Source organism: Gymnoscopelus braueri (genome assembly GCF_963280865.1).
Source record: "Gymnoscopelus braueri genome assembly, chromosome: 18".
Classification (NCBI taxonomy): Eukaryota; Metazoa; Chordata; class Actinopteri; order Myctophiformes; family Myctophidae; genus Gymnoscopelus; species Gymnoscopelus braueri.
This window is the reverse complement of record NC_137618.1, coordinates 20,511,353-20,538,527: the sequence shown is the minus strand read 5'-3', so window position 1 is coordinate 20,538,527 and position 27,175 is coordinate 20,511,353. Positions and strand designations below refer to the sequence as shown.

The window sequence follows — 27,175 nt, the reverse complement described above, 5'->3', positions numbered from 1 at the left end:
GAAAAAATGTTGGACAAAATATCCTTCAAAACATTGGTAATCAGTGGTCTAGGACTCTGAAATCGGGATCACCATTGGACCCATGAATCTGGCATGGGTTAGGCCCCAGCTATAGCTTTGATCTCATGGATTCTATGCTAGGCTGGATGTGTGGTGAGGCTCGAGGTCCAGTCCCAGCTGGTTCCCACTGTTCACTCTAGCCGGGTCGAGTTGGTTCTCTGACTCAGCCACTCCTCTGGAAATCCTCCTGGTGGAAGACCCGGGTCTCCTGAACCAACATAGCAGTAAACATGAAATGTACATGGATTAAAGATAAATCAAATCTCACGAAAATGTACGGCCAAGTTCTAATGTGCGATTTGTGGAACGGTGTGAAAGGAGGCCCCCCCCCCCAATACTAGCGCTGTTTCCTAAACAATTAACACTATATGTTTAAATTATGTTTTAGTAATATTGTTCCTGCTGTTCTACACAATGCCAACCAAGAAATCACAGATTGAGGATTTAATTTGCTTTGAGACCACATATTGCTAGTTTGATCACTTCAAATGCTCTAATCTTAAAATAATAACCCCAAATAGTCCAACTACAAACTCTCAATGCGTCGTGCTGCTTGTAGATCGGCTATTAACGCTGCGCAACATGCTTCCATAAAAGACACACTGGCTTCTATGGAATCCAAATGACTGAAATCAGCCGTCGTAGTGACTGAGAACTTTAATCCATGAATGTATCAGCAGCCTATAGTGTCAGGTAGTCATTAGTGTTGCTAGCCAGGATGCCAGAGAACGTGATACTACTCGAAACACAAGAAAGGTAGGTATAAGTAGAGGTGTGTGTGTGTGTGTGTGTGTGTGTGTGTGTGTGTGTGTGTGTGTGTGTGTGTGTGTGTGTGTGTGTGTGTGTGTGTGTGTGTGTGTGTGTGTGTGTGTGTGTGTGTGTGTGTGTGTGTGTGTGTGTGTGTGTGTGTGTACCTGGTAGAAACAGGCGGCAGGGTGATGATGCGGGGTCGTGCTGTAAGGATCAGCTCTCCATGGAAAGCTTCCATCATAATGTTCTGTACAGTGTTCAAGAGGATGTCCTCACACAGGTCAGAGAATTCACGAGACCTGGACACACACATACACACACACATACACACGCACACGCACAAGCACACGCACACGCACACACAGACATCCATACGGACAATTATTTTCTCAGTTATGGAATTTCTCAGGAATTAATCACTGCATGATATGTCATTTAGGGACAGAGCACTGTTCACTCTCTATGAAAAGTGAAAAAGTGAACAATTTGGTAGACAGTTTACATTCCTAATCGGGTGCCATTTGGCACGGGTGCCATTTGAAGCCCATTCACTTACCTTGGGCTTCAGTCATTCCAAACCTTATCTACCTAATGTGTGAATGTAATAATATTTACAATAGTCATACGTGTGACGTCATACTATACAAATGGTGTGTCTATGGACAGGATGATTCATATTGTTCAACAAAATATAGTGATTATTACAATGTTAAAGAGCCTGCTTACTTGCGTATGCTGTCTTGCACAGGGTCTTCCTGCATCGACTGTGACGGCTGTTCTGTACACGGTGAGTGTTGTGTATTCTCCATATGTACCGTGTTCTGCTGGTCGTGCACGTGCCGTGTATTCTGTGCACGTTGCATGTGTGGCATGCTCTTTGTCCGCTGCCTCTTCCCTGACGGTCCTCCTTCAACACCCACACCGGCCACCGTGTGGCGCCGCTCCCTCCACCCAAACCCTGTCCCATCTGGTGCAGAGTGAGGTGGGGGAGTTGGATGAATGGAGGCAGATGGGGGACAGGGGGCACGGAGGAGTTCTAGGGAGGGGGACGAGGAGATGGATGGGGATTCAGGGGGCGGAAGACTTTCTCTGAGCTGGCTGAAGTAGGGGACGGGCTCCGATGCTCCATCCACCAGAGACTGATGGAAGGATGGGTCATCCAGAACGCTCCTGGAGGAGAGACAAACACACACAAGTGCAGATCACGATACACGCAAATAGAGATGCGGTGTGATATTCAGTTTATATAAATGCCATACCTAATCCCCAGCCCTCAGCAATACATGTCAAACCTGAACCTTGGCCACCGACGCATTTATCTGTGTCTGCATTAGTGTTTACCTGAGCAGAGAGCCAAGTATTTGCGTGACGATCTCTCTCTGAGGGCCGTGAGTCAGTGGGGGCAGTCCAGCAGCGTGGAGAGGTGTGCTAGAGGAAGCCGTTTCTGGGCTGGGAGACTTATCCTGGGGCGGTCTGACGAAGAAACATTAATCCAACTAGTTATGCGATCTCTAGTAGAGCAACCTTTTCGTTTTGGGCTGCAGTCACACTTATTTCCTGTGTCATCATGTACAGACCCTGATAACAGAAAGGGGTGTCAGCAGTGGCGGAACAAGTCAAAGCCGGGCCGGGGGGGCAGAGCACATGACCCCCCCCCCCCCACAAAAAAAATGCTTCAGACGAGCACTATACTGCTGCATTATGGTGCAATATGATAACCCATTAATGCTTGACGTTACATCACTTTATAACTGCGGATCTTACAAGCATAGGCTACTGCCGTTTTCTCTCACGCAAATTCAAAGCATTTGAGAGTTGAGAGCACCACGGACCCACTTCAACTATAATGAGCAGTACCCAACAGTTCAAGCTCAAATTCAATTTCAAACAATTTTACCCAAGAGACGATGGAGGCCTACAGTTGATAGTTGAGGGGCTATGATAATAATGCTTTAAATGAACCCGCTGCCTGACGCCCGACATGCCGAGAGAGTGATAACAAAATAAAGGTGTGTGTGGTATGTGACGGCCGGGCCCCTGGAGCCCCGGGACGGAGGACGGCCGCACACCCAGTCCCCCCCGATGCTCCGCCCCTGGGTGTCAAGAGTGCGAGAGCTTGTGAAGTGTGAGTATTTTGCTTGGACACAATCTGAGATTAAACCTTTAGAAACTAACTGGCAATTCTGATTTCATAAATAACACCAAAGTCTCTGTGTGTGGATGTGTACAGGTACAGGAAGTGTGTTGTTACCTATAGACATAGTGCTTATTGAGCTGGTCAGGAAAGAGTTTCTGGTACTCCAGTAGACTATGGGAGCGTGCCGTCACCCCCAGGTGCAGCAGAGCAGGACGAGGGGGTTCAGGACGCCTCCACACTGCTGCTGCTGCTGCTGCTGCTTCTCTCTGTGACCGCCGCTCTGCCCGCGTCGGCCTGGCACACATACCCGCCACTATGCCAATGCTGCTGCTGGAACGGATAGGGGGAAGAGTCTGAGGGGTGAGAGAGAGATTGAGAGATTGGGATTGAGAGAGAGAGAGAGAGAGAGTGTTGTACTCTTTTAGTGTTATATATGAAGTTTACCACTTTGTGAATGTATTAGTAGAGAGCTGGGTAAGAGGCCTTGTCAGATACAGGGTGGCAGAAGGACAGAGTCAGAGGCGGGAAAGTTGCAGCCTGCTGCAAACTGACACTCTAAACTCTCACCCAGTCCGCTCAGTAACGTAATGTCATACCTGGAGTTGTGAAAGACTCATTGCAAAATACACGGACCACCACAGTAATAAGAACCTAGACACACGAGTTAAGATGCATGACATGTGACACAGCACAACATAGATTCGGACATTAGGATATCCCAGCCTAAAGTCAACAGGTTACTTATAGACAAGAACTGGCAAATGTAAGACAGGGGTTCCCGGTTTGACCAGTCAATGTGACATGGACGTGGAGAGGTCAAAGCTCTCAGATGGGTACATTGTTCTATGAATAACGTTAATGAATGTACTTGGATTACACTGTGACGACATTCATCTCATGTATAAAGACACCCTGAATCCTGTGAAATCCTAGGCAGACCTGCAGCGGTCTGCTTCAGCTTGTGTTATTGGCTTATGGATGGCTGACTATGTGAATAAACTAATATGTGATTATATTCGTCGTTGTCTGTCGTAACTTTGAGTAATAAGTTAACACGTTCTATAACCTCTTAAAAGCAGCGTTGTTGGGAAGCCTTTCTGATTCAATAGAAATGATAAACATTAATGGCGTCAATCGAACAGGATAAAGTACGAGACCAGACTGGATGCCAAAAAACGGAATCTCAGACGCACATTCCCTGAGAAAGAAGGCCTTCTGAACAAGCAGGTAGATTACCTTTTTTTGATAGAAAGATGTATTTTTTTATATATATAAATATATATACATAACAATATGAGGGTAGGAATGTATGAAATGTGAAGAAAAGATTCCGTAGGGCTACCACGAAATGGTCTCAGTTTTGCTTTAAACCAAACTTATTAAGGGGAACGTACCAGAGGCCCAACGGACTGCTGAAACTGGAGAGGTCACAGGAATGTATGGAATGTATGTGCATTGGCTCGGGTTTAACACACTGAGTCTATCCTTAGACACAGCTCACTCCCGGGTGACGGGATATACTCAAACAATGACTCTCGGGTGACGGGAGACGTAATCAAACAATGATGTAGTAGCTACAACGTTTTCACTCTTATTCAAAGGGTGGTTTCATTGTTTCTGAGATTGATCACACTTATACCTGGTGAAGGTATTTACAGTTTCGTAATCAGAAGAAGCAGTCCGGTAATGTAGTTGATGGAAACCTGTGGCATCATAATTCTTCTGAAAGATGTTGGGATTTATTTTCGGAGCATTTTACGATTCGTGGACGTGGTAATCATAGCTGGGTCTAAAAACTTGAGACTTGTTTTATTTGAAAAAAAGTAAATCTCTCAACTACGTGTGGATATATTTTTTATAAGGACCTTTGTGTTAAGCCTTTTTGCCTACATTCCATTTGAGAAAATATATGTGCTTAAATGTCAAATTGCTCATTGCTATTCCAAGTGCTATAAATGTGACGTCACAGCTTTACCTTACTAACAGCATAAAAAACAATGTCAGCACAAGTATGATGATTGTGTGAAAAACATGGTTGTGACCTGATCAATCAAAAACATGTTTTTCTTCAAACACTTAAGATAAAGCATATTCGGCTATTTGCATATGACCACAAACATGGGTGAGAATATGTGTGTAAAAGATGTGAGAATGTGTGTTTAAATGTTAAGAGCAGAAAATAACTGTATGATGCTCTACTGACTAACAGTCTCAGATATAGACAATAAAAATATGTAAACCAACTTTGTAAAAACGCAGCACTGTTTAAAATGATTGTAAAAAGGATTTTTTTTCATCTGCAAGGAGTCCAAAGTAAGAACAGCAGTTATTAAAATAAACATGGAAACATGGCGCAAACGTGCCAATGAGAAATATTGATCTCATATCGGCTTAAAGCACATATATAACTATAGATCCAACGGTTTTAACCGTTGGAAGGAGGGAATGTTGTACTCTTTTAGTGTTATATATGAAGTTTACCACTTTGTGAATGTATTAGTAGAGAGCTGGGTAAGAGGCCTTGTCAGATACAGGGTGGCAGAAGGACAGAGTCAGAGGCGGGAAAGTTGCAGCCTGCTGCAAACTGACACTCTAAACTCTCACCCAGTCCGCTCAGTAACGTAATGTCATACCTGGAGTTGTGAAAGACTCATTGCAAAATACACGGACCACCACAGTAATAAGAACCTAGACACACGAGTTAAGATGCATGACATGTGACACAGCACAACATAGATTCGGACATTAGGATATCCCAGCCTAAAGTCAACAGGTTACTTATAGACAAGAACTGGCAAATGTAAGACAGGGGTTCCCGGTTTGACCAGTCAATGTGACATGGACGTGGAGAGGTCAAAGCTCTCAGATGGGTACATTGTTCTATGAATAACGTTAATGAATGTACTTGGATTACACTGTGACGACATTCATCTCATGTATAAAGACACCCTGAATCCTGTGAAATCCTAGGCAGACCTGCAGCGGTCTGCTTCAGCTTGTGTTATTGGCTTATGGATGGCTGACTATGTGAATAAACTAATATGTGATTATATTCGTCGTTGTCTGTCGTAACTTTGAGTAATAAGTTAACACGTTCTATAACCTCTTAAAAGCAGCGTTGTTGGGAAGCCTTTCTGATTCAATAGAAATGATCTACAAGAGAGAGAGAGAGAGAGAGAGAGAGAGAGAGAGGGCAGCAGGAACAGAGGCACAGTGATGTTAGTTCAGAATGGAGCCTCTGCCCCATATGCCATACTACGTTATAGGGCATTCACGAATAGTGATTTTTAGCATTCGAATTATTCGACCTATAAGTATTCGAATATTCGATTAATCGATTTGATTATAAAAAAAAAAAAAAAATAAAAAAAAATAAAAAATTCAATGGCATTGATGACTCGACTCAAGGAATGTGAGTTGACGTCACACCAGAGCTCACAGCTGCGTGTCTGCTTTTTTTAAATTATTTTTTAATAATTTTATTTTTTATAATCAAATCGTTTTTTTTTCTTTTTTTTTTTTTCGAATAATCGAATAGTGGTTTGATAGTCGAATATTCGAATATTCGACTATTCGGTGAATGCCCTACGTTACGTCTACACAGTGTTTATTGGTTGAGCCACGAAGCGAATGTGAAACTATTGTAATGAGGCTGTCTGTGTATGTCACTCTGTCCACAATGATTCAATAGTATCATTGTCAAATCACACATAAGGTCATGGTGAGGCTTCATATATTGGATCTCTAAATCAGTATCTGATATGGTGCTATTTGGTGGTCAAGGTCAAGAAGGTCAGTTATACATATTGTCGTACGTTGCTGTATTCATTGTCAAGGGATGGAAATACATTTGACAGCTTGTCTCAAGCCGTTTCACATCCCTGTACTAGGTTTCCTACATTACACAAGTATGGAATTTGATGTCTAAGTTTGAAACACACTACCAGATCAACCAAATGAACATTATCTATGCCATCATTCATTTAGGACACTGAGGTCATCTAGTGATGAGCCACATGGCTCCACTATGCACCTTCCCCTACATTTATTGAAGTATTGTGTCTGCATATACATTTTGATTACTACCATTTTCACATACACGCATAATACATTTCAACGAGCGAGGGGGGAGCTGGGTTGAACGCATGAAAATGAGTCACCTTGTATTTCCTGACTGGCAGCCCACTCCTCACTACTACCGGATGTTCCTGAAAGAAGATGAGACATGAGTGACCAAGCAAACATTTGGGGCCATAGGCAGTTATCTAACAATCTCTGCAGCAGAACCTTGTTTACTGGAGTCGCTGAACCATCATTCAGGTCTTTCTCTGTGATGGTAAACTCATGCCGCTGTCTCTCCTGCTCTTCCTCCCAGAGCTGCAAAGCATCCTGGTACTGAGTTAGAGCTTCCTTCTGGGTAATCTGGAGGATTAGAGGGGCGAGAGGGGCGAATGTGAATGTGAGTTTATTAGAGTGTTTTATTAGAGTGTGTTTGTGTGCGTCTGTGTCTGTGTCTGTGTCTGTGTGTTACCTGACAGGTCAGATCTAGCTGGTAGATGGCTGGGCTACCAGAGGCAGTCAATGTGAGGACAAACAGAGCGCCCTCCCCTGGACACAGAGTGCCTCGCTCTGGATGGATCAGCACTACCTGATACACAATCACACAGACTGGTCCAATAGTCATAGAAAAATCACTGACATCTACTTGGCATTATAGCTGATTTAAATAGGTAAAGGTGTATGTGCATAAATACATATGGATTAATCACAGGCTTGCACACAAATACCAAAGCACAGTCACACATGAATGTTCAATAAATGTTCTCAAATAGAACCTTGTCAACTAATCAAATGCAAGTTTTTATAATTGATTTGAAACTAAATTATGAAAATACAGTACTGTATATTGTGTACTACTTTTCCTTTTTGATTGTGTGCTGTATGTTCTCGCTTTTAGGATTTAATGTGCCTTTTCGGAGGCTGACCACCCAGCTGGATTCTGGGAAGCAGAATGCACGCACCCCTACCTGCTGGTTGTCCCATGCATAATGCACCGTGTCAGTGTTTGACACATTGTTGAGGAAGAGGATTCTAGTGGGGCGGGAGCACACTGGGATATCACCAAGCACAATTCTCTCCTCTGACAGGAACACCGCCTGCAAACACACATCCACAAAGACACACACACATGCACATTATGCAAGCACCCATGCATATTATGTAAGCACCCATGCATTCGCACACGCACACGCGTGCACTGCACACACGCACACACACACACACACACACACACACACACACACACACACACACACACAGAGCTGGTGTTCAGTACAGTTACAGGGCAGTACAAGACACTTTTACATTTCCAAGAGCTCACCGCTTCACTAACCTACTGTATCTATTCTATTCTATGCTATGGTCAAGTTACCTGTCCAGGTAAGGGTACTCTCTGGACACAGGGCACAGATGGCTGGGCATCGAGCAAGTGACGAGGACCCGACGAACCCAATGCCCGAGAATCACACCCACAACCCTCAAAGCTCACCACCATGGATTCCCCACCCTGGATGTGAATAGGGACATTCACCTGGAGACATAAAAACAAAGACAGAACTTGATGTCAAAGATAGATAGATAGAATAGAGTCGGATGCAGATAGCAAACATGTTGGTCTATGCTTATATGGTACAACAAATGCACATAGGGCAGAACTTTGACCATGCACTGTGACTTTGATATTAACCCCTTTTTTCTAAAATAGCCGATCTATAATCTCACAACATGTCACGATGTCAGCTTGTAGAACAGCTATTTTTGAAGATTTTTTGAAAATCTTTTGCAAATCGGCACGACAGAATTAAAGTGGTTAAAATACAATTGTAATAATTAGTTTTAAAACTGTCAAGCGTAATTTATGTGTCACTTAGCTTTTACGATACAACCGCTCCCGCTGGGTGCGGGTGTAACAATACAACATTTACATGGACAAATTCAAAGGAACCATTAAGCAACGCCTAGGTTTCAAACCCAGATTGTTTGCACTTACACTGTACATTTTGGCCTCCAGAGGAGCAAGGACCCACTCTAGCTGGGCTGTCTTCCCGGGCAGGACCTCTCCCTCTGGGCTAAGGCAACATAGCACTGGCTGGTTAAAGTTGTCCATCTGGAGCTGCTTCAAGGGGGCTGTGTCCACATTGTAATGGACTGGTACCCCACCTCCATTATACAGCTCATACACCTGCAGACAGGCCACATGATGCTACAGTCACACACACATAAAAATCCACATGCACTAATTGCACTTTCTCTAACACTCCCCCCCCCCCGCCCCACACACACACCTTCCCCCTCTCTCTCTCTCATACGCAAGCTCGCACACATGCAGACCCAAATGCAATTTCCCTCTCTTTCTCTCTTTCTCTCACTCTCTCACACACACACACACACACACACACACACACACACACACACACACACACACACACACACACACACACACACACACACACACACACACACACACACACACACACACACACACACACACACACACACACACACACACACACACACACACACACCTGTCTGGGTGGACTGAACCCTCCGATGGCAATGGGAGTGAAAACATGTCGACTGGAGGTGTAGTGGAGGTAGGGTCTGTCTCTCTCCACTGTCACCCCCTGGAAGTTCAACTGCACACAAACACACATACTGTACATACAGTACATGGAGATACTCTACACAACTTGGGCATGCAATTAAACGTTAAAGCTGCAATCCATAATACTTATGACCTACCCAGGATTCAAGCCTGAGTCTCCTGTGCGAGGGATGACATTTATATACTGCTGAGCTAAGACTAAACGGGTATGATATTGCGCTTTGAGCTTCAGCCAATACCACTTTTCCACCAGTTTTGAGATCACCTCCAACCGATCTATTGATCTATTGACACTACTAACCAATACAGGGTTAAGAACCAGTCTTCATAGTCATGTAATATACCATATGGTAATAAAGAAGGGGAAATTATATAAATCAAAATGAATTATCTTTGCAATGCTAGGCCCACAAATGCACAAACGTACTTACTTCAGTCAAGATAAGTTGATCTTTGTCCCTTTTGTAGAATCGTACTAATGCTTAATTTATGCTCACTTCATACGATGGTGTCGTGCGTCGGAAATAGCAGATCCACAAGCTTACATTACAAAAACGCATTGCATCATACAACTCACAAGCTCACATCGTCAGGGACGTGCACAGATAGACTCTAGGTGGTGCTAGAGCACCTGCCCTTTGCCCTCTTGACCAGAAGTGCCCTTTTGAAAAAAAGACGAAAAAAACCTGCTGTAAACCCCAGTTTACAGCAGGGGTCTTCAAAAGGGGGTCCTCAGAGTTACTACAGGGGGTCCGCCAAATCTTTATGTGATATGATTTTTCTTTTTACCATAACCACTCGAAACCTAGCATCCATTCTCTGAGGAGAACCTTTGCCAAAAATAGCAGATCTACAAGCCCACAACGCCTCGCGCTGCGAGGCGTTGTGGGCTTGTAGATCGGCTATTTTTGGCAAAGAGGTATAGGTGTAGAGGGAAAAAAGAGCAGACCAAGTAAACAAAAAATTATAATTTACTTGAGCACCTGCCCCTCAAAATATTTGTGCACGCCACTGCACATCGTGTTGTGAGCTTGTGGATCTGCAATTCTCTGTACACCCCATCGTTGTACAGTATGACTTTCTGAGCTTTATTTACAGACTTGAGTTGAATACAGAGTTCAGCCTCACCTGAATCTCTCGTCCGTGGGAGAGTTTAAACAGGATGGGCAGTCGGTCTGTTCCTACAAACTCATGCCTGAGAAGTGAGATAAACACGTATAACAACATTACCGTCATCCTATCTAAATAAGTTGTACAAGTTACAATTATAAAATACATCCTATTCTGTATTCTATCTATAGTACGCTGCCATTGACCTGTAGCTGATGTGGACTGCCCTCTGCTGGCCAGGTTGCAGAGTTCCAGAGCTGGGGGAGATGCTGAACAGATGGTTGTCCTGGACCTAGCAACACATGTAATAACCCATAATCTATTTTGAATGTTTTTGATAGATGCTAGTTCTAGAATACTATGCAAATATATGTTGGTTACTTGTTCACATGTTTTATTGTTTAGATTTGTTTTGTTGTTAACATTTGATGTTCTAAACTCTGTCTGACAAAGACCTAGACATGATTATGTTCATGTACCTTCATCTGGGACAGCTCAGCGCTGCTGAACTCTCCGGTCTCTGCCCAGTACTCCAACTCTATCTGCTGGTCCTTTGGAAACAAGAATGTCCTGGGAGGAGAGGAGAGGAGAGGAGAGGAGAGCCAGCCAGTCATCAACAGGACACGGTCTATATCAGTGATTCTCCACCTTTTTAATTTCAAGGACCCCCAATTTGATTTGCATCAGGCCATGGAGCACCGTTTGATACGATATTTTATCTCTGGGACCCGGATCTACACTGCAATATCATCAGTGTTCATTTAACGCTGAATGACCCCTAACTGTTCATTTTGTTCCCGACTATCGATCATTTAGCTGGGGACCCCCTAGAACCCCCTCAAGGACCCAAGGACTACCTTGAGAACCACGGGTCTGTATGACAATCTTGTCAGAACATCAGTAAAATGTTCAACGACTCTAATTCATAACTCAAGTGAATACAGAAATGAGGTAAGCATTATCACACGTAAGATCAGCAAAGGTTTCTAAATAATTTTAAAGGCCCAATCCGGAATACTTTTGAACATATACATTAGGTTTATAATCTGAACGTCCTTCCCCATCATAAACACAAAGACACGTGTTTTACTGAAGCATTTACAAACTTTGGACCTTTAACTAACTCAACTCTACACTCCAGTTTGCTCTACTATAATGATCCTCTCCTATCCTTTCCTTCTCCCCCATCTCCTCTCCTTACCAGTCTACAGGGATGGAGCCAGGGTTAACAAACAACAGGAGAACGGTGGCGGGCTCCGAGCCCAGCGGAGCGGCACTGAAGTTCACATCCAACACAGCTGTTGTGAAGATGGAGGGACAGCGACGCACACTGGAGAGAAGTCATACAAACACACACACACACACACACACACACACACACACACACACACACACACACACACACACACAATGTAAGCTTACTGTGTGATACAAAACAACACGCAATTATTCAATTAATAAAAAAAACTAATCGATAGAATAATCGCTAAGTGACGGATCCATTAATGAGCGTCACATGTGTTGTACGCTTCAACCTAACCTGTGCCTTGTGGGCGTTCCATAGGTGAGCTCTGGAGGGGCGGGGCTAGAGAGCAGGTGCTCGTTGAGCCCGTCCAACGAGAGGAGGTTCCACAGTTGTACCTTGCTGAGCCCGTCTACGCTGCCCCCGCCGCGCGCGTCCGTCACCTGCAGGGTGGGGAACACTCCCTCACCGCGAACTTCACACAACATCTGCATGGTTGATAACACACACCCTGGAGAGAGCGAGAGAGAGAGAGAGAGAGAGAGAGAGAGAGTGCAAGTTAAGCCCCCAGAACCGAGAGGGAGCAGTGAAGCGCATTGGACATGCTGGCCAATCATAGGTACTGCAGCGTATTATGGCTGGGGCCAGAGAAATTAACGTGCGAAAACGGTTTCGACCAATGGGCTCGACTCACGAGCTTGCGCACGGGGTTTCGCATGAGGTGGCGCAAAACGCGTCACCTCTGTGACGCAAAACGCGGCACATAGGCCCCAAATAGGCCCCGCCCGTCACATTTCCCAACCCAGAAGAAGGGGTGAAAAGGGAGTATGCGCTGGGTGAGCAACTCCATACAATTGTATTATTTGTAACTCTATGGTGCAAGTATATAACTCAGGAGGCTACATTTACATTTTTCTAATTATGATCTGTGTGTGTGTGTGTGTGTGTGTGTGTGTGTGTGTGTGTGTGTGTGTGTGTGTGTGTGTGTGTGTGTGTGTGTGTGTGTGTGTGTGTGTGTGTGTGTGTGTGTGTGTGTGTGTGTGTGTGTGTGTGTGTGTGCGTGCGTGCAATGTGCATACCTGTAGAACTCAGTGTTTGATAGCTGATGGTCCACTGGTAGCGGCCCCGTCTGTGTGGTGTGACTGTGGGTCGGACCAGCATTCTGGAGCAGGAGGCGATGGTTCCTCTGGCAGAGTCCAGCTGGAAGGCTGAAACACCACAACAACACAAGGTTTACAGCAGGATAAAGTGTGTTGACCACATCATGGCCCTGGTTCTATATCAACCGGAGCCCTGTGTTCCATGCCTCTCTACTTTCTCTTTTTCTTTTCTAAATGAAGTAAAACCTACCTAAAAATGATAATGATGATAATAATAATAATAATATCTCCATATGGCCATTCAAACTTACTATACTATGCATCAGTGTAACTTTTCTTTAACCCTTGCAGTCAATAGAATCTTGATACACACAGTTTTGCAACATTTTGGGGTCATACTGTATTGCTTCCATAGCTCCTTGTTCAAACATTACACACACACACACACACACACACACACACACACACACACACACACACACACACACACACACACACACACACACACACACACACACACACACACACACACACACACACACACACACACACACACACACACACACACACACACACACACACACACAGCATACCATTGGGTTCAGTGTTGGGGTCATATATAAGCTCTTTATCCTGTAGTGTCTGTTGTACAGTGAGACAAAAGGTCACAGCACAGAGGCTTCTGTTGACCAGAGGAATCTCAAATGACTGACAGCCTCCAACCAGCATCTCCCCCAAATCCAGGACTGCATTCTCTGCCTGGAGTGGAAACACATTCAAAAGGCAGGGTCAATTTAAACACAAGCAAAGGGCAGAGATAATTTAGTTCCAGTTATATTGAATCAAAATGTAAATAACAGATTAGCTAATTTGCGACTGACCAATTATCAGCGATAATTCTTTTTTATTTAATTATTATTAAAGATATTTTCAAAATACGCAGGATATAGAGTCTTGGTGACTGTTCTTCCTGAACTAAGTGAAGGGAATTGTACCCAGCTTGGCACACAAGATTGTTGCTAGGTTTTCCCTTTCTGAGTTTTGAAAGAAGCTTCTCAGATATTCTGTAAAGATTTATGTATGCGCGCGCGCACACACACACACACACACACACACACACACACACACACACACACACACACACACACACACACACACACACACACACACACACACACACACACACACACACACACACACACACACACACACACACACACACACACACACACACACACACACACACACACACACACACACACAGATCCCACCTGTATGACACCTTTGGCCCCCGTTCCCATTACTTTAAGGGACAGGCTGGACTCCTTACACCCAGGGTTCTGGATCGGCCAGAAAGTGAGGTCACATGTCAGCGTGTGCGTCGTTTCCTCCAATGGGCTGAAGGACCATGTCTGAGCCTGGGTTACCGACAATAACAAACAAAAAGACATTCAACCACATGCCTTATGAACTTCTTTGACCAGGGTCCCCCAGGGGTCTATCCTAGGCCCTCTCCTTTTTTCCCCTCTACACCAAATACCCCCAAATAGCTGATCCACAAGCTCACATGAGCTTGTAGATGGGCTATTTTCGCTGAATGGTTGCCCCCCAGAATAAGGACGCTAGAGTTGTTCATGTTGTTAATAATTCCTGTTAATTTTCGTATTCAAATATTAAGCTTGTGTATGTATATATATTTCAGTCCCTGACCGCACTCTCATTGGGCTGCAGTTCCCCTGAGTCTGGGTGTACAGCGATTATCTTCTGGTCCTCTGCAGAAATCCTCCATTGGAATCTACCAAATGGCAATAAAGAGCATTAAGCAGAATAAGCACTGGAGCTCTATACATCTTTACTGCTGCTGACAGCTGTTTCCCTGAGGTATGAAGTCCAACCACTCACCTCAGAGGCAGGCGGCTGAGGTTCCTGATGCGATGGGAGCGCTGGGACTGGGAGCCCACCGCTGTGGGCTGGAAGTAAAGACCACTCTCTCCTTCCATAGACACACACAGCGTCTCTGCCACACTGACCACTGTTAACTCCTAGAGGAGAGGAAACACACACAGAAAATTGCATACAAAAATAACACTTATCTTGGTCTGAATGCAACCATGTATACCTGTGTGCATGCGTGCGTTCGTGTTTATACCTGATGTGTGTTAGTCTCTTGGGTATATACTGTGTGTGTGTGTGTGTGTGTGTGCGTGCGCGTGCGTGTGAGCGTATGTGCATGCGTGTCATGTATACCTGTGTGTGTTTGGCTGCGTTGAGCTGCAGAGACATGCTGAAGCCCTCTTTGGGGCTGTCCTCTGTAGGGGTGGATGCCAGGGTCAGGATCTGGTGTTCACCAGGATGGACTGAGCCACAGCCAGGCACCACGAGCACAGAGGCTGTCTGGGTGGAGTCTGGGCTGGGGTCTGGGACCTGATCCTGGTCCAGGTAAAAGGTGAGCGGCAGGTCTCCAGAGTTGTGGAGCAGTACTGTCCGGTAGGCAGGAACACTCAGTGCAGGAAAAACCTACAGTACAGCGTGTTAACCAAAGTGTGTTAGTGAGGACTGAACAAATTTAAAGGGATATTTCACTTTCAAACATGTTTGGGGTCATTTTAACATCTGCTCTTGTGAGCACCCCAGACAGTTTTTAAGTTGCTTGATTCAGTATTTAGATATTTTATATTAATTTTAACAGACACGCCCCCTTCCTATACAAACCCATTGTAACTTCAAACTCCATTTTAACGACTTTGAAAACACCTGTCCTTGGTTCTGGTGACTGATACTGTACTTCTAATGAGTGAGGAGACCGTGAATTACTTTTTAAATTTATGTTGTTTCATTTTTCATTTCTTTCCCCCAAAAAATATAAATACTGAATGAAGCAACTTAAAGACTGTCTGTGCTCACAAAAGCCAGATTAGACATTAGAATGACCCCCAAACATGTTTTAAAGTGAAATATCCCTTTAAGCAGGCACTACTCTCTCGACCACTAGGAGCAAGGTAACCATTGCTAAGTCAAAAGTGTAATTAGTACTGATCTCAATTGAACGTTTTTTGTTTTTTTGTCTTAAAGGGACATTCCACCAAGGAACATTTCTGCAGTAAACTCTGATGTGAGACAGAGAGAGACAGACAGACAGACAGACAGACAGACAGACAGACAGACACTGGTATACTTGAATGTTTTTTTGCGATGATAACATCTTACCACTAAGGGGTGCAGCAGGGAGCAGCGTGGAATGAAGTGCTCTTTGCCAGGCTGGAAGGAATGACCTATGACCCTGACCGTCACACACCAGGGGGGGCACAGCAGCCGCTCATCCACCTGCCGATGGTCCCGCAGTATCTGCAAGGGGGGGGGGGGGCGGCGGAGAGGTTTGCATTTTAACCACTTGAATCCTACCTTTCGCCAGAAATACCAGATCTACAAGCTCACAACACGTCTATTCTTAGCCTAGACGTTGATTAGATGTTTTTAAGCGTCTATATATATAGACGTCTATATTATAGATTATAGATTTCAACAGCTATAATTTAGACGGTGAAAAAAAACGTTCACTTTTAGACCATATATAACCCGGCTTTAGACAGAGGACTAATAGCCGACTATGGCTCACTGCGTATACGTTACCTTATAGACAGCAAAGCACTCCAGCTGTGCTCCGTGCAGGGTGTTGAGCTGCTGGGGGTCGTAGGTCACTCTGAACGAGGTGCACTTCAGCGGGCCCAGATCACATGACACGGGAGAGACGGAGAACGGGGAGTCTTGTGCTGCGGTCCACAGCAGGCTGTCACGTGGAATAGAAACAACATGTTGAAACACAACATGCGTTTTTTCAGAAAACTGTTAGAAGACATTTTGTAGAATCGGCCTCAGGTCTTAATGGTTTAATTAGCAACACCAGTTTTGTTGTCAATACAATCCCCATTCTACCCTCGATTTGGGGAAAGTACCTGAGTTTTCCTTTGGTGTGGTTGGTGATGGACACAGACCGAGAGGCAGAGGATGATGAGGATGATGATAAGGAGGGTCCGTGATTGAAGAGCAGTTCAGCAGGTTCCACTGTGACGTGAGGAGAGGAGGAGGAGGAGGAGGAGGAGGAGGAAGAGAGAGGAGCCATGCCACCAGAGCAGGCCTGGTAGTATTCCTCCATTGGAGAGTGGTCCATGACTGAAGCACTGTCTGCTCCCTGGTCTGGGTTCTAGAAAAGGTTCAAGGTTCTTAATGTTGTGTACAGGTGTATATAAGAGTAAACAACGTAAATATTAAGACCTAAGGCCGATTCTACAAATACCTGCTAAATCAGTAGTTTTCACATTTTCAAGATAAAAAAAAATGTAAAAAAATAGCAGATGTACAAGCTTTCAGCACGGCACGAAGTGACGTATATCTGCTATTTTTGAATAGCCAACGCAAAAATCTAAAATGACACAGATGCTTTCCCGGTTTTAATGGGTTAAATGAAAGGAAGCAACATTAAATAGAGCCTTCGCTAACCTTAAGTTATGATGAATGTTATACTTGTTTATCCATAGAAATAAATCTAAAATAAAACCACGCTTCTAACTATAACAACTAATCTTATTTTTATTATGAGGTCTGCAAAACACGTTAATATATTATGCTCCCAGGTTTTCTATTCTTGGGCACAGCTGGGCCCTGCAACATATCAAAAACACAACACACACATAGAACCCCCCCCCCTCCTGACCTCTTCAAGTAAGCAGAGCGCCCCCTGCTGGTCCAGCTGTAGCTTGCAGTCTAGCAGCATGGCACTAAGGAGGTCCGGTGGGTACTGTGCCAGTCCACGGTGACGGTGACGGCGATACAATGCCAGGTGTCTGGGTCGAAGCAGGGCTGGTTGTTGGAGCTCCCAATGGCAGGTACCAATCAGGTCCAGGAACACTGGGTCCTGCAGGGCAACAAAGGGATTTATTTCCAAAATGGTTAAATTGCGGAGAAAAGGGCATTAAAAATACTTGTGTGAACTCTTACCTTATGCAGTATAAGACATGCCACTCTCCTGTGGTGTGCTATAGGGTGTGTGGGCCTGTAGACCACCTTCAGTGTGGCACGGCTGTGTGGTCGGAGGGCGCCCCCAGCTGGTTCGATTGTGAACACACTGTGACCGCTGCAGTCCAAGTCCCATTGGTAGACGGCCTCGGCGGGAGAAGCGTTAAGCAGCTCCACGCTCCGCACAACCTCCTCTCCCTGCTCGACACGGCCAAAGTCCACCGCAGGAGAGGACAGGGTCACTACAGGCCCTGGACAGACAGAGAGACCTTCAGTCAGTACGGAAACACCACACAGTGCCATTAACGAGAGCTTTCCATCAGCAAGATGGAATCTGGTTAACCACTAAATCCCTATTTTTTTACTTCGACGTACAATGGTGTCTTGCTAAAATAGCCGATCTACAAGCTCACAAAACATCGCATCAAGACATGTTGTTAGCTTGTAAATCTGATATTTTCGGCATTTCTGAAAATCTAATGTTTTAATTCGTTTTTTACAAAATCTTTTGAACAATTCTGAAAATGGACCCTCATCCACCGCCTGTTCGCTTCCCATCCAAAACGATTCATTGTGCACCTACCTACACATTTCCCGGTGAGTTTGAGCAGGGCTTTGCTGAGCTCTCCGGGATAGTTTAGGGACAGGTAGTCGACGGAGACCGCGTCCACCGCCAGCGTAGGGGCGTAGGTGACCGTCACCCGTAGCGACGCGCCAGGAGCCACCTCCCCGTTGGCGACGTCACAGCTGAACTCTGACCCGAGCAGGGGTGACGCACCCGGCAGCCGGGAGAGGGAGAATGAGGTTTTCACCTGGAGGAGAGGGAGGGAAGGAGGGGAGAGAGAGAAAGAGAGAGATGAAGGGATGTAAGGAGAACAGTTTTCTATACTGTGCATGTGTGCATTACATTACATTACAGTCATTTAGCAGACGCTTTTATCCAAAGCGACTTACAATAAGTGCATTCAACATAGGTACTGTAGGCAAGAAAACTACTAATCACCAGAAGTCTTAAGTGCATTCTCTTCTAAAACAAGCAACTAAGAGTATACCTAGCGCTAAGGTAAAAAAGTGCAATGTATGTCATCATTTACTACTCACAGGGGAAGGATTGATAACGTCAAAGTGTTTCTGCACACTGACGCCCACAGGTACAGAGCCCAAGTTGAGCGCTGGGCTGTCTACTTCCTGCTTCCTGTCTGAACTCTTCAGCTGCAGATATGGGTACTTTGCTACAAAGATAAGAGAATAGACAAAGGAAGAAAAAAGAAGAGTGTAGACGGGAAACCGAAGGCAAAAATAAGGGGAAACATGGGAGTCAGATTCAAACACACAAACATAGTTGTCCAAGGGGATTTGTGCTAATGAACTTCTCCACACAAGCACCCTTGTTTCAGCTTGAGACACTGTTGTCTACTCCAGTGGTTTCCAACCTGAGGTTCAGGCCCCCCTTGGTGAGACGCCAAAGATCCCGAGAGGGCGTGAGGCCTTGTATTGAATGTTTAGGTAAGGTAATCCAAAGCTTTAAACATGTTGCACACAATCATAACACTTGCATTCATCCACTGTCTGCCTGTATGCTCTCAATGTGATATAAGTCAAAACTTGTTTTTTGTAAAAACGTTTCCAAACCAGCGTAAATTGCAGATCTACAACCTACAACACATGTAGATAGGCTATTTCTGCTATTTGTCGTACGAGAAGTATATAGGGCTCAAGTCAAGTGGTTAACATTGTTAGCGAAAAACACAAGTGTCTGCCCATAATGTGTGCGAGTGCCAATGTGTGGGAGGTCTACTTTTTCGTCAGATGTAAGGAAAAAAGGGTGGGAACCACTGGTCTACTCCATGAACACCTGGACTACATAGCATCAGTCTGAGGAAGGAGAGAAAGCCTGAAACGTCACAGCAGGACTCAGGTGCAATAAAGAATTTTCCAACTTGTGTGAGCGTTCTATTTTGTTTTTCAGCAACCGCCCAACTTCGGGTTTGGATGTGCATGTCTTTCCTTCTTTTTTATGTCACCTAGACTACATAACCACGCCACATTTGGTTGAGAAACTACTGTATTGCCTCTCAGGGAAACTCTCACCTTGCAGTTATCAGTGTGGTGTGTTACTAACCAAGTCCCTGCAGGAGAACAGTGCAGACGTTGTCAAGCTCCTCCCCTTCCTCTCCGAACCTGCAGCGGGCCTCTCGCTGATGCAGCAGCGCCTCTTGTGGTCGGAAGACCACTGTGACTTGACACTCCTCACCAGGCTTCAGCAGGCCTCGCTCTGGGCTCAGATGGAACGGCACCACACTCTCCCACTGAAAACATGTACGCAGCTTACTGAGAGAGGGGCGAGTGGGTCAGGGCAGGCCAGAGAGAAGAGAAAAAAAAGGAAATGGAGGGAGAGAACAAGGAAGGGCAGTGAACACATTGGTAATCGATGGGCTAGGACTCTCCAAACTCGGGAACGGACCCAAAAATATGGCATAGGCCGTGCTCTAGCACACACACACACACACACACACACACACACACACACACACACACACACACACGTACGCTCGCACGCACACACATGCACATGCATGCAGATACATAGTTATACCTGGCATTTCTGAATAGGAAAGTGGTGCGTGAGGAGTGCTGCACGGCACAGAGAGGCAACAGCACCGATTCGGGGATCTCCACTGAGTGACGCGGAACGGTGGCACGAAGGGTCACCCGGAAGCTGCCATCTTTACCGCAGAACTCAACATTGTCCTCATACTCGCACTGCGGGCAGGGCGACAGATGCATACAGTACATACAGGGAAAGAGGAACCAAGTCAGGAAGGCACATAATGGATGAAATGTCAATCACAAAAAGTAAAATTAACTCTGCCTTTAAGTTTACCACTTAAGCCAACTATTTTATACATTGTCGTATGACTCACAACGTGTCGCATCATAATACATTTTTGAAAATGTACACGTATAATGACATGCCCAAAATAGGAATGCCAGGTTGAAAGTGATTAACCACAAGAACCCTAGCAAGATAGATTTCCAGGTGAATATTCAGCAAAAAATCTGCAAGCTCACAACGTGTCGCAACGAGCTTGCAGATCTGCTATTTCCGGCGAAGAGATTTGGTGTAGTGAGAAAAAAAGGAGTTGGGCAAGTACAAACCACTGCGGGACCCAGTGCTCCTATATGCCTATATGGAGGTATAGGGTTTAAGTGGTTAAAGGATTCTAAATCTATCCAGCTAAATACATTGGGCAGCAGTTGTAGATATATTACCCTTTCTAGGGGTCTGAAGGTCACAGGCATAGAAAAGGAGATCCCAGGACTGAGAACGATGATCTGCGGGAAGAAGGTGGTGAAGCACTTGGATACTGGAGGCCTGGAGAGAAGGAGGAGGAGATGATTGGTCCATGCTCATCTGAGGTAGGATAGTTTGAAATATTGGATTATTATTTATTAATATATTTTTTTTTAGTAAAATCACAACCTCTTATTGTATGGTCATCTGCCTTTGCGTGTGTGTGTGTGTGTGCGCGCGCGCGCGTGTGTGCAAATGCATGAAAGGGTATTATTTTGTACTTTGTACATCCTGGACATTCTGAGTGTTTTCTTTTGCGCATGTCTATGTGTGAATTCAGGCTCCTGTGCTTGCACATGTGCATCATCATCAGTTTTTTAGGTCCGGAGACTCCTGTCCAGGACAGGCTTAAGACGCGCCTCCTGCAGGAGACCTGGCCCAGATCTGAACCCATTTCATTTGGCGTTAGGAACCCGTTGCGACCGCATGCCCTTGCTGACACCGACCCCAGGTTCCACTTCCAACCCACGACCATCCGCATGAAAGTGCTTGCACGTGTGCATAATATACAATTTGCATGCAACCGTTCATGTGTGTGTTTGTAGGACCTGAATCGTAGCTTCTGCAGCTTGCCGTCAACGTTCTTCAACACTAATGTCTTGGTGAAGTCCTTCCCTAGCTCCCAGTCCTCCCAGACCAGCTCGGGCCATGTCTCCACCCCTGAGAAGCACCTCCTCTGGCTGGACCCTCGCCGCTGCTGGAGCAGCCCTGGTTCCCTGAGCTCAACTGGATGCTGCGAGGTGGGACGCCACAAAAGACCAAACAATTGGTGTGAGAATCTGATGCAACTCTTGAAGCCGTTAAAGGAGTAGTTCACCTAAAAAATGACTTATTATCTATCAATTACACACCCCATGAAGCACTTGAATTCATGGAGTTTTTTTTTTGTTGCATTCCTAAGGCAATAATTTGATGACCAGCGAAGTCTCTGGTAGGAGACTTAAATGCAGGTCAATTGAGTCTCCTGCCGGACACTCCGCCGGTCATCAAATTATTGGCTTAGGCTTCATGGGGTGTGTAATTGATAGAAAATAAGATTTTGTTTGGGTGAACTACTCCTTTAATGACGTGACAAAATGCTAGAGAAGCCAGTGAAAGTATCACACGTGGGTCATCATGTCTGCTGGCTGGCCAGCCAGACCAGTAAGTAACCTATAGGTGTAACCATGGGTGTAACAAATAGGAAAGGTTACCTTTCTATCATAGCATGGTGTCCACTAGACCCAGCAGTGATTCTCAACCTTTTTCATTCCAAGCAAGGACCCCCAGTTTGATATGCATTAGGCCATGGACCCCCATTTGATATGATTTATATCTCTGTGACCCCAATCTGTAAATCCTCAGCGTGGATTTTTTTTCTTTCTGACAGTATACAAATTGAATGGGTCAATTTTGTTCCATTTATACTTTCTCAGAGTTACAGACCAGTAAGGATCCATTTGACCCTTTGGGGTCCCCGGACCCCCACTTTGAGAACCACTGCAGAGGAAATTGCAGAACTACCTATATCTAGAGATCTATCCGTTTTCAGACATAGGGTTTTAGAATAGCCCATGCATCTTCCACAGCCATGCATCTTCTCACACGGTTTCTTTTCAAACCATTTGAGAAGGTCATATTATTATATCACTGGTAAACATACGGTAACATTTTACTATGCCAGATTGGAGAAATCTCACTTCACACTCACCTACACAGTGTGTGAAATGTGTACTTTCTTATCATATTAGCACACATGGACATTTGTTCTCACATGCTCATCATGATGTCATGATGATTTGGTTTTTACTATTTTAATAACTCCAGTTTGAAAATTGATATATAAATAAAGTGAATTATTGTGATTATTGTTGTTGTTAACCCTTTAAGACCAGGAACGCACCTGTATCATTTTAGATTGATTTGGCTATTTAAAGATATAGCAGATATACAAGCTCATAGCGCTGCACCGAGTGCCGCACTATGAGCTTGTAGATCTGCTATTTAATTGCGAAAATGTATGCAAATCTTTCAATATATATATATTAAAAGCAAACATTTTTAACTCAAATCTTTGCTTCTGGGGGGTCCCTGAAACAATATATATATATCAGTGATTCTAAACCTTTTTCATGTCAAGGACCCCCAGAATTATATGTATTTGGCCGCAGACCCCCATCTAAAAGAAAATTGTTCCAGGGACCCCCAGAAGCAAAGATTTGAGTTACAAATGTTCGCTTTAAAAAAATATACATTCAAAGATTTGCCCAAATGTTCATGATTTTTCAAAAATAACAAATCTACAAGCTCATAGTGCGGCACCTGCTATTTTTGAATAGCCAAAGTATAAGATAATGGTTAAAGTGGTTGCTTTCCCGGTCTTAATGGGTTAAAACAGTACCTCAATACAAAGTTGCAGGTTGACTTACTTTGGCATCTTTAGCACAGATGTTATTGGATGTCCATTGCTGTGAGGCCAGGTTGGGACCCTGAACCTCAGCCAACATACTGCATGGGAAACAGGTTTAGACACAATATAACAGTCGTTTCTGCAGTGTACTGTGTGTACAGTTAGTCCACTCAAGTAGGCTATACGATCAGTGGTGGAAAAAGTACTCACATTTTTTACTTAAGTAAAAGTATCAATTTCACAATGTCGAAATACTCCGTTACAAGTCCGGTATTCAAAATGTACTTGAGTTAAAGTATTGGCATCAAAATATACTAAAAGTACTCATTATGAAGAATGTCCCATTTTGAGTTGTGTTGTGAGCTTGTAGATCGGCTATTTTCAAATAGCCAAAAGGCTGAAGTGTATGTAGTGTATGTTTTGTAATAATAATCTAAATCTACATGTAACTAGTAATTAACATTTTCAAATAATTGAAGTGGAGTAAAAGTACAATATTTGCCTCTGAGATGTAGTGGAGTAGAAGTAAATGTATGGAAAATTGGATATACTCCAGTATTTCAAAATGGTACTTAAATACAGTACTTGAGTAAATGTACTAAGTTACTTTCCACCACAAGTTATTTTGACATTGCTACAGGCATATTTCTGTAATATCTCCCAAACTTGCACCACCTGTGTGTGAAATGTTAACTGCAGTAACTTTAGGTTAATTAAAAAGAGTATGAGCACCAGAGTTAAACATCCTAATACTGAACACAAAGGTCTTCAAAATATCAACTAATTGGTTTGTACACTAACTAATAACGTTGAAAGGCAAGCTAATTGAGTCACATGTGCCAAGCTACATTTAGCAAACATAACAACATTCTCTTACAAGTAGGCTAACCTGTAACCAGCGGTGTAAAGTAACTCAGTACATTTAGCCCTATTTAAACTTTGGATATTTGAAAATAGCAGATCTATCTTGTAGATCTGCTATTTTCAAAAGATTTGTATACATTTGAAAACTTGTGAAATGGGACATTCTGCATTGTGAGTACTTTTACTTTTGGTACTTTAAGTATATTTTGATGCCAATACTTTTGTAGGTAGGTACTCAACTTACTCAAGTACATTTTAATTACCCGACTTTTAACAGAGTGTTTCTACAGTATTGATACTTTTACTTAAAGGTAGGGTAAGTGATATTTTGGGGTATTTTTTGTTTTTTTTTGTTAAAAAGGTTAAAGTACTATATTCTGATAGTAATCATTGCTACGGAGCGTTAGTTTGGTCACAGGGGTCTCTCCAGCTATTTAGTAAACAGGATATAGTGCATTTTCAGGTGAGAGCACTGAAAATGCATTTTCTGTTTAATAAAGAGCTGGAGAGACATGGGAGACTCTTTTTACTGAACAAACACTCTATAGCAACGAGTACTACCAGAAAATAGAGCTATTTAACGCTTATTTTAACAAATGCAAATCACTTACCCTACCTTTAAGTAAAAAATGTCAGTAGCCTACTTTTTCCACCACTGCGTACGGCGATGTATCGAGGCTTTAGCCACATTGACATGCAAGGCCTAACAGGGTTTGACGTAAAGTTACCTTATCATTTAACAGACAGCTCCTTCTGTCCACTGATTGTAATAACATTTAAAAAATGAATCGTTATACCTCCTTAAGTTGTTGTGCAAGTGTAACATAAACACATGAATTTAAAAAACACTACAGTCTTCGCTCAGGCATGAGGATGTCGCCCTGGCTGGTTTCCATGGCGACAGAGTTGTTTGTATCGCCATAGCAATGATGGTGGCCGTAAAAGAACAAAAGGCTTAGCACACCGGCAGCCGCTTTCTAATTAAATTGTCAAGCAGTGGTGGAAAAAGTATTCACATGTTTTACTTAAGTACAAGAATGAATATTGCAATGTAGAAATACTCTGTACAAGTAAAAGTCCGAAATTCAAAATGTACTTGAGTAAAAGTACAAAAGTATTGGAATCAAAATGTAGAAAGTAACCTACTCATTGTGCAGAAGGTCCCGTTTCCCAAGTTTTCAAATTTATAAATTGTATAAGAATCATTTGAAAATAACAGATCTACAATCTCCACAATGCAGTAAAGTACAGTACTTCACTAAATTTACTTAGTTACTTTACACCACTGCAAACTAGGCTATAGTATAGCTGGTTTTGAGGAAATGCTTAACTGGAAACTGATCACTCAATTTAATTTTTGCTCCAAAAAAAGGACCCCCAACATGATCATTCTGAAAAAGTCAGCAAACAGTGAATGCATTTATTTGTTGTTTTCAACCCTTTTCTCCCCACAAACAAGCCCATGAGAAACAATAAAGAACCATTGCCTGTTGTGTGAAATATATTAATATCTAAAACTCTTTCAATTAAATAACATTGACATTTGACAACAATACACACATGATGAAGGCAATGTAGGCCTACACAACAGGGAAAACATCATGTTCAAAGAAAGTTTAAATACTACAGTATATAAGTGCAGCCATTCCTAACTAAATATTGTGTTCCAATAACTGGCAGTAGAAAGACAAAATAAAAACACAAATTATAAACAGAAATTTCTGGCTCAGGTAGTGATCCTATATCGAAGGATATGCAATAAAAAATATCCAACAACTCAAATATACTACAATTAAATATTCTCTGTTTTGTCCCTCAGCCAACACCTACAAATAATAAATGAGTGTTATGAAAAAGTCATATTTCTTAAATAATTATGACATTGTAATTTCACAACACTTTGGATGGTATATATATTATTTTGATCCCGCTATATTAATAGGTGTCATTTTTGTTGTTGTTTAGAAACCAATATTTCAATAATTTCTTTTGTTTGTTTTATACATGGAAGGAAATAATGCAAAAGACCACATCAGAGGTGGAAAATATTTTCAAGTATTTGTAACAGATTTGCAAGCATTAGTAACAAACAAAGATACTGTCTTGCCACACACACCTGAGATTAAGTGAAACATTTTGGAAAGGTTCTTGAAAGAATATATTATGTCAGGAAAGCAGCCCATATAATCCTGTTAACAGCAAAACACTGCCTTCCCTGCAAGTGGTCTTACCCAGTCATATCTGTAAGTACAGATAAACCTCTAGCAGCAAATGTGTTCAATCCAGATGAAAAGGACAGAGTAACTACTTTATCTTACAGGAACATTCTTAGCAAGAGAGACAGTCTTATTTCTTTACATACAATTGGTGTGGTCACTGAACTGAGATGTGTTTTCCAGGTTCTGAAGTCTGATTTATATTTCATGGCGTGCTGGTGTCCCCCACCGTAAATAGGCAATCTGCAAGCACACAACCCAGACTTCTTTGACT

General features: G+C 43.5%; 1 protein-coding gene across 1 annotated transcript; it reads right to left on the bottom strand.

Annotated features, from left to right (window-relative positions):
• Positions 1–132: 132 nt before the first annotated feature.
• Positions 133–25,581, bottom strand: cfap65 (cilia and flagella associated protein 65; the record flags this gene model as incomplete). Its single annotated transcript, XM_080457356.1, has 36 exons — positions 133–268; positions 975–1,109; positions 1,537–1,980; positions 2,152–2,283; positions 3,062–3,300; positions 7,108–7,155; positions 7,235–7,369; positions 7,479–7,595; positions 7,975–8,103; positions 8,379–8,537; positions 8,997–9,188; positions 9,532–9,642; positions 10,740–10,806; positions 10,928–11,013; positions 11,201–11,291; positions 11,923–12,051; positions 12,262–12,475; positions 13,044–13,172; positions 13,658–13,823; positions 14,336–14,482; positions 14,775–14,859; positions 14,967–15,106; positions 15,312–15,581; positions 16,272–16,409; positions 16,695–16,851; positions 17,018–17,265; positions 17,776–17,976; positions 18,060–18,328; positions 18,661–18,889; positions 19,179–19,309; positions 20,200–20,408; positions 20,674–20,840; positions 21,351–21,453; positions 21,981–22,165; positions 23,841–23,919; positions 25,538–25,581. The coding sequence occupies 36 exons, from the start codon at positions 25,579–25,581 to the stop codon at positions 133–135; spliced, it is 5,661 nt and encodes a 1,886-aa protein (XP_080313482.1).
• Between the last annotated feature and the right edge of the window lie 1,594 nt (positions 25,582–27,175).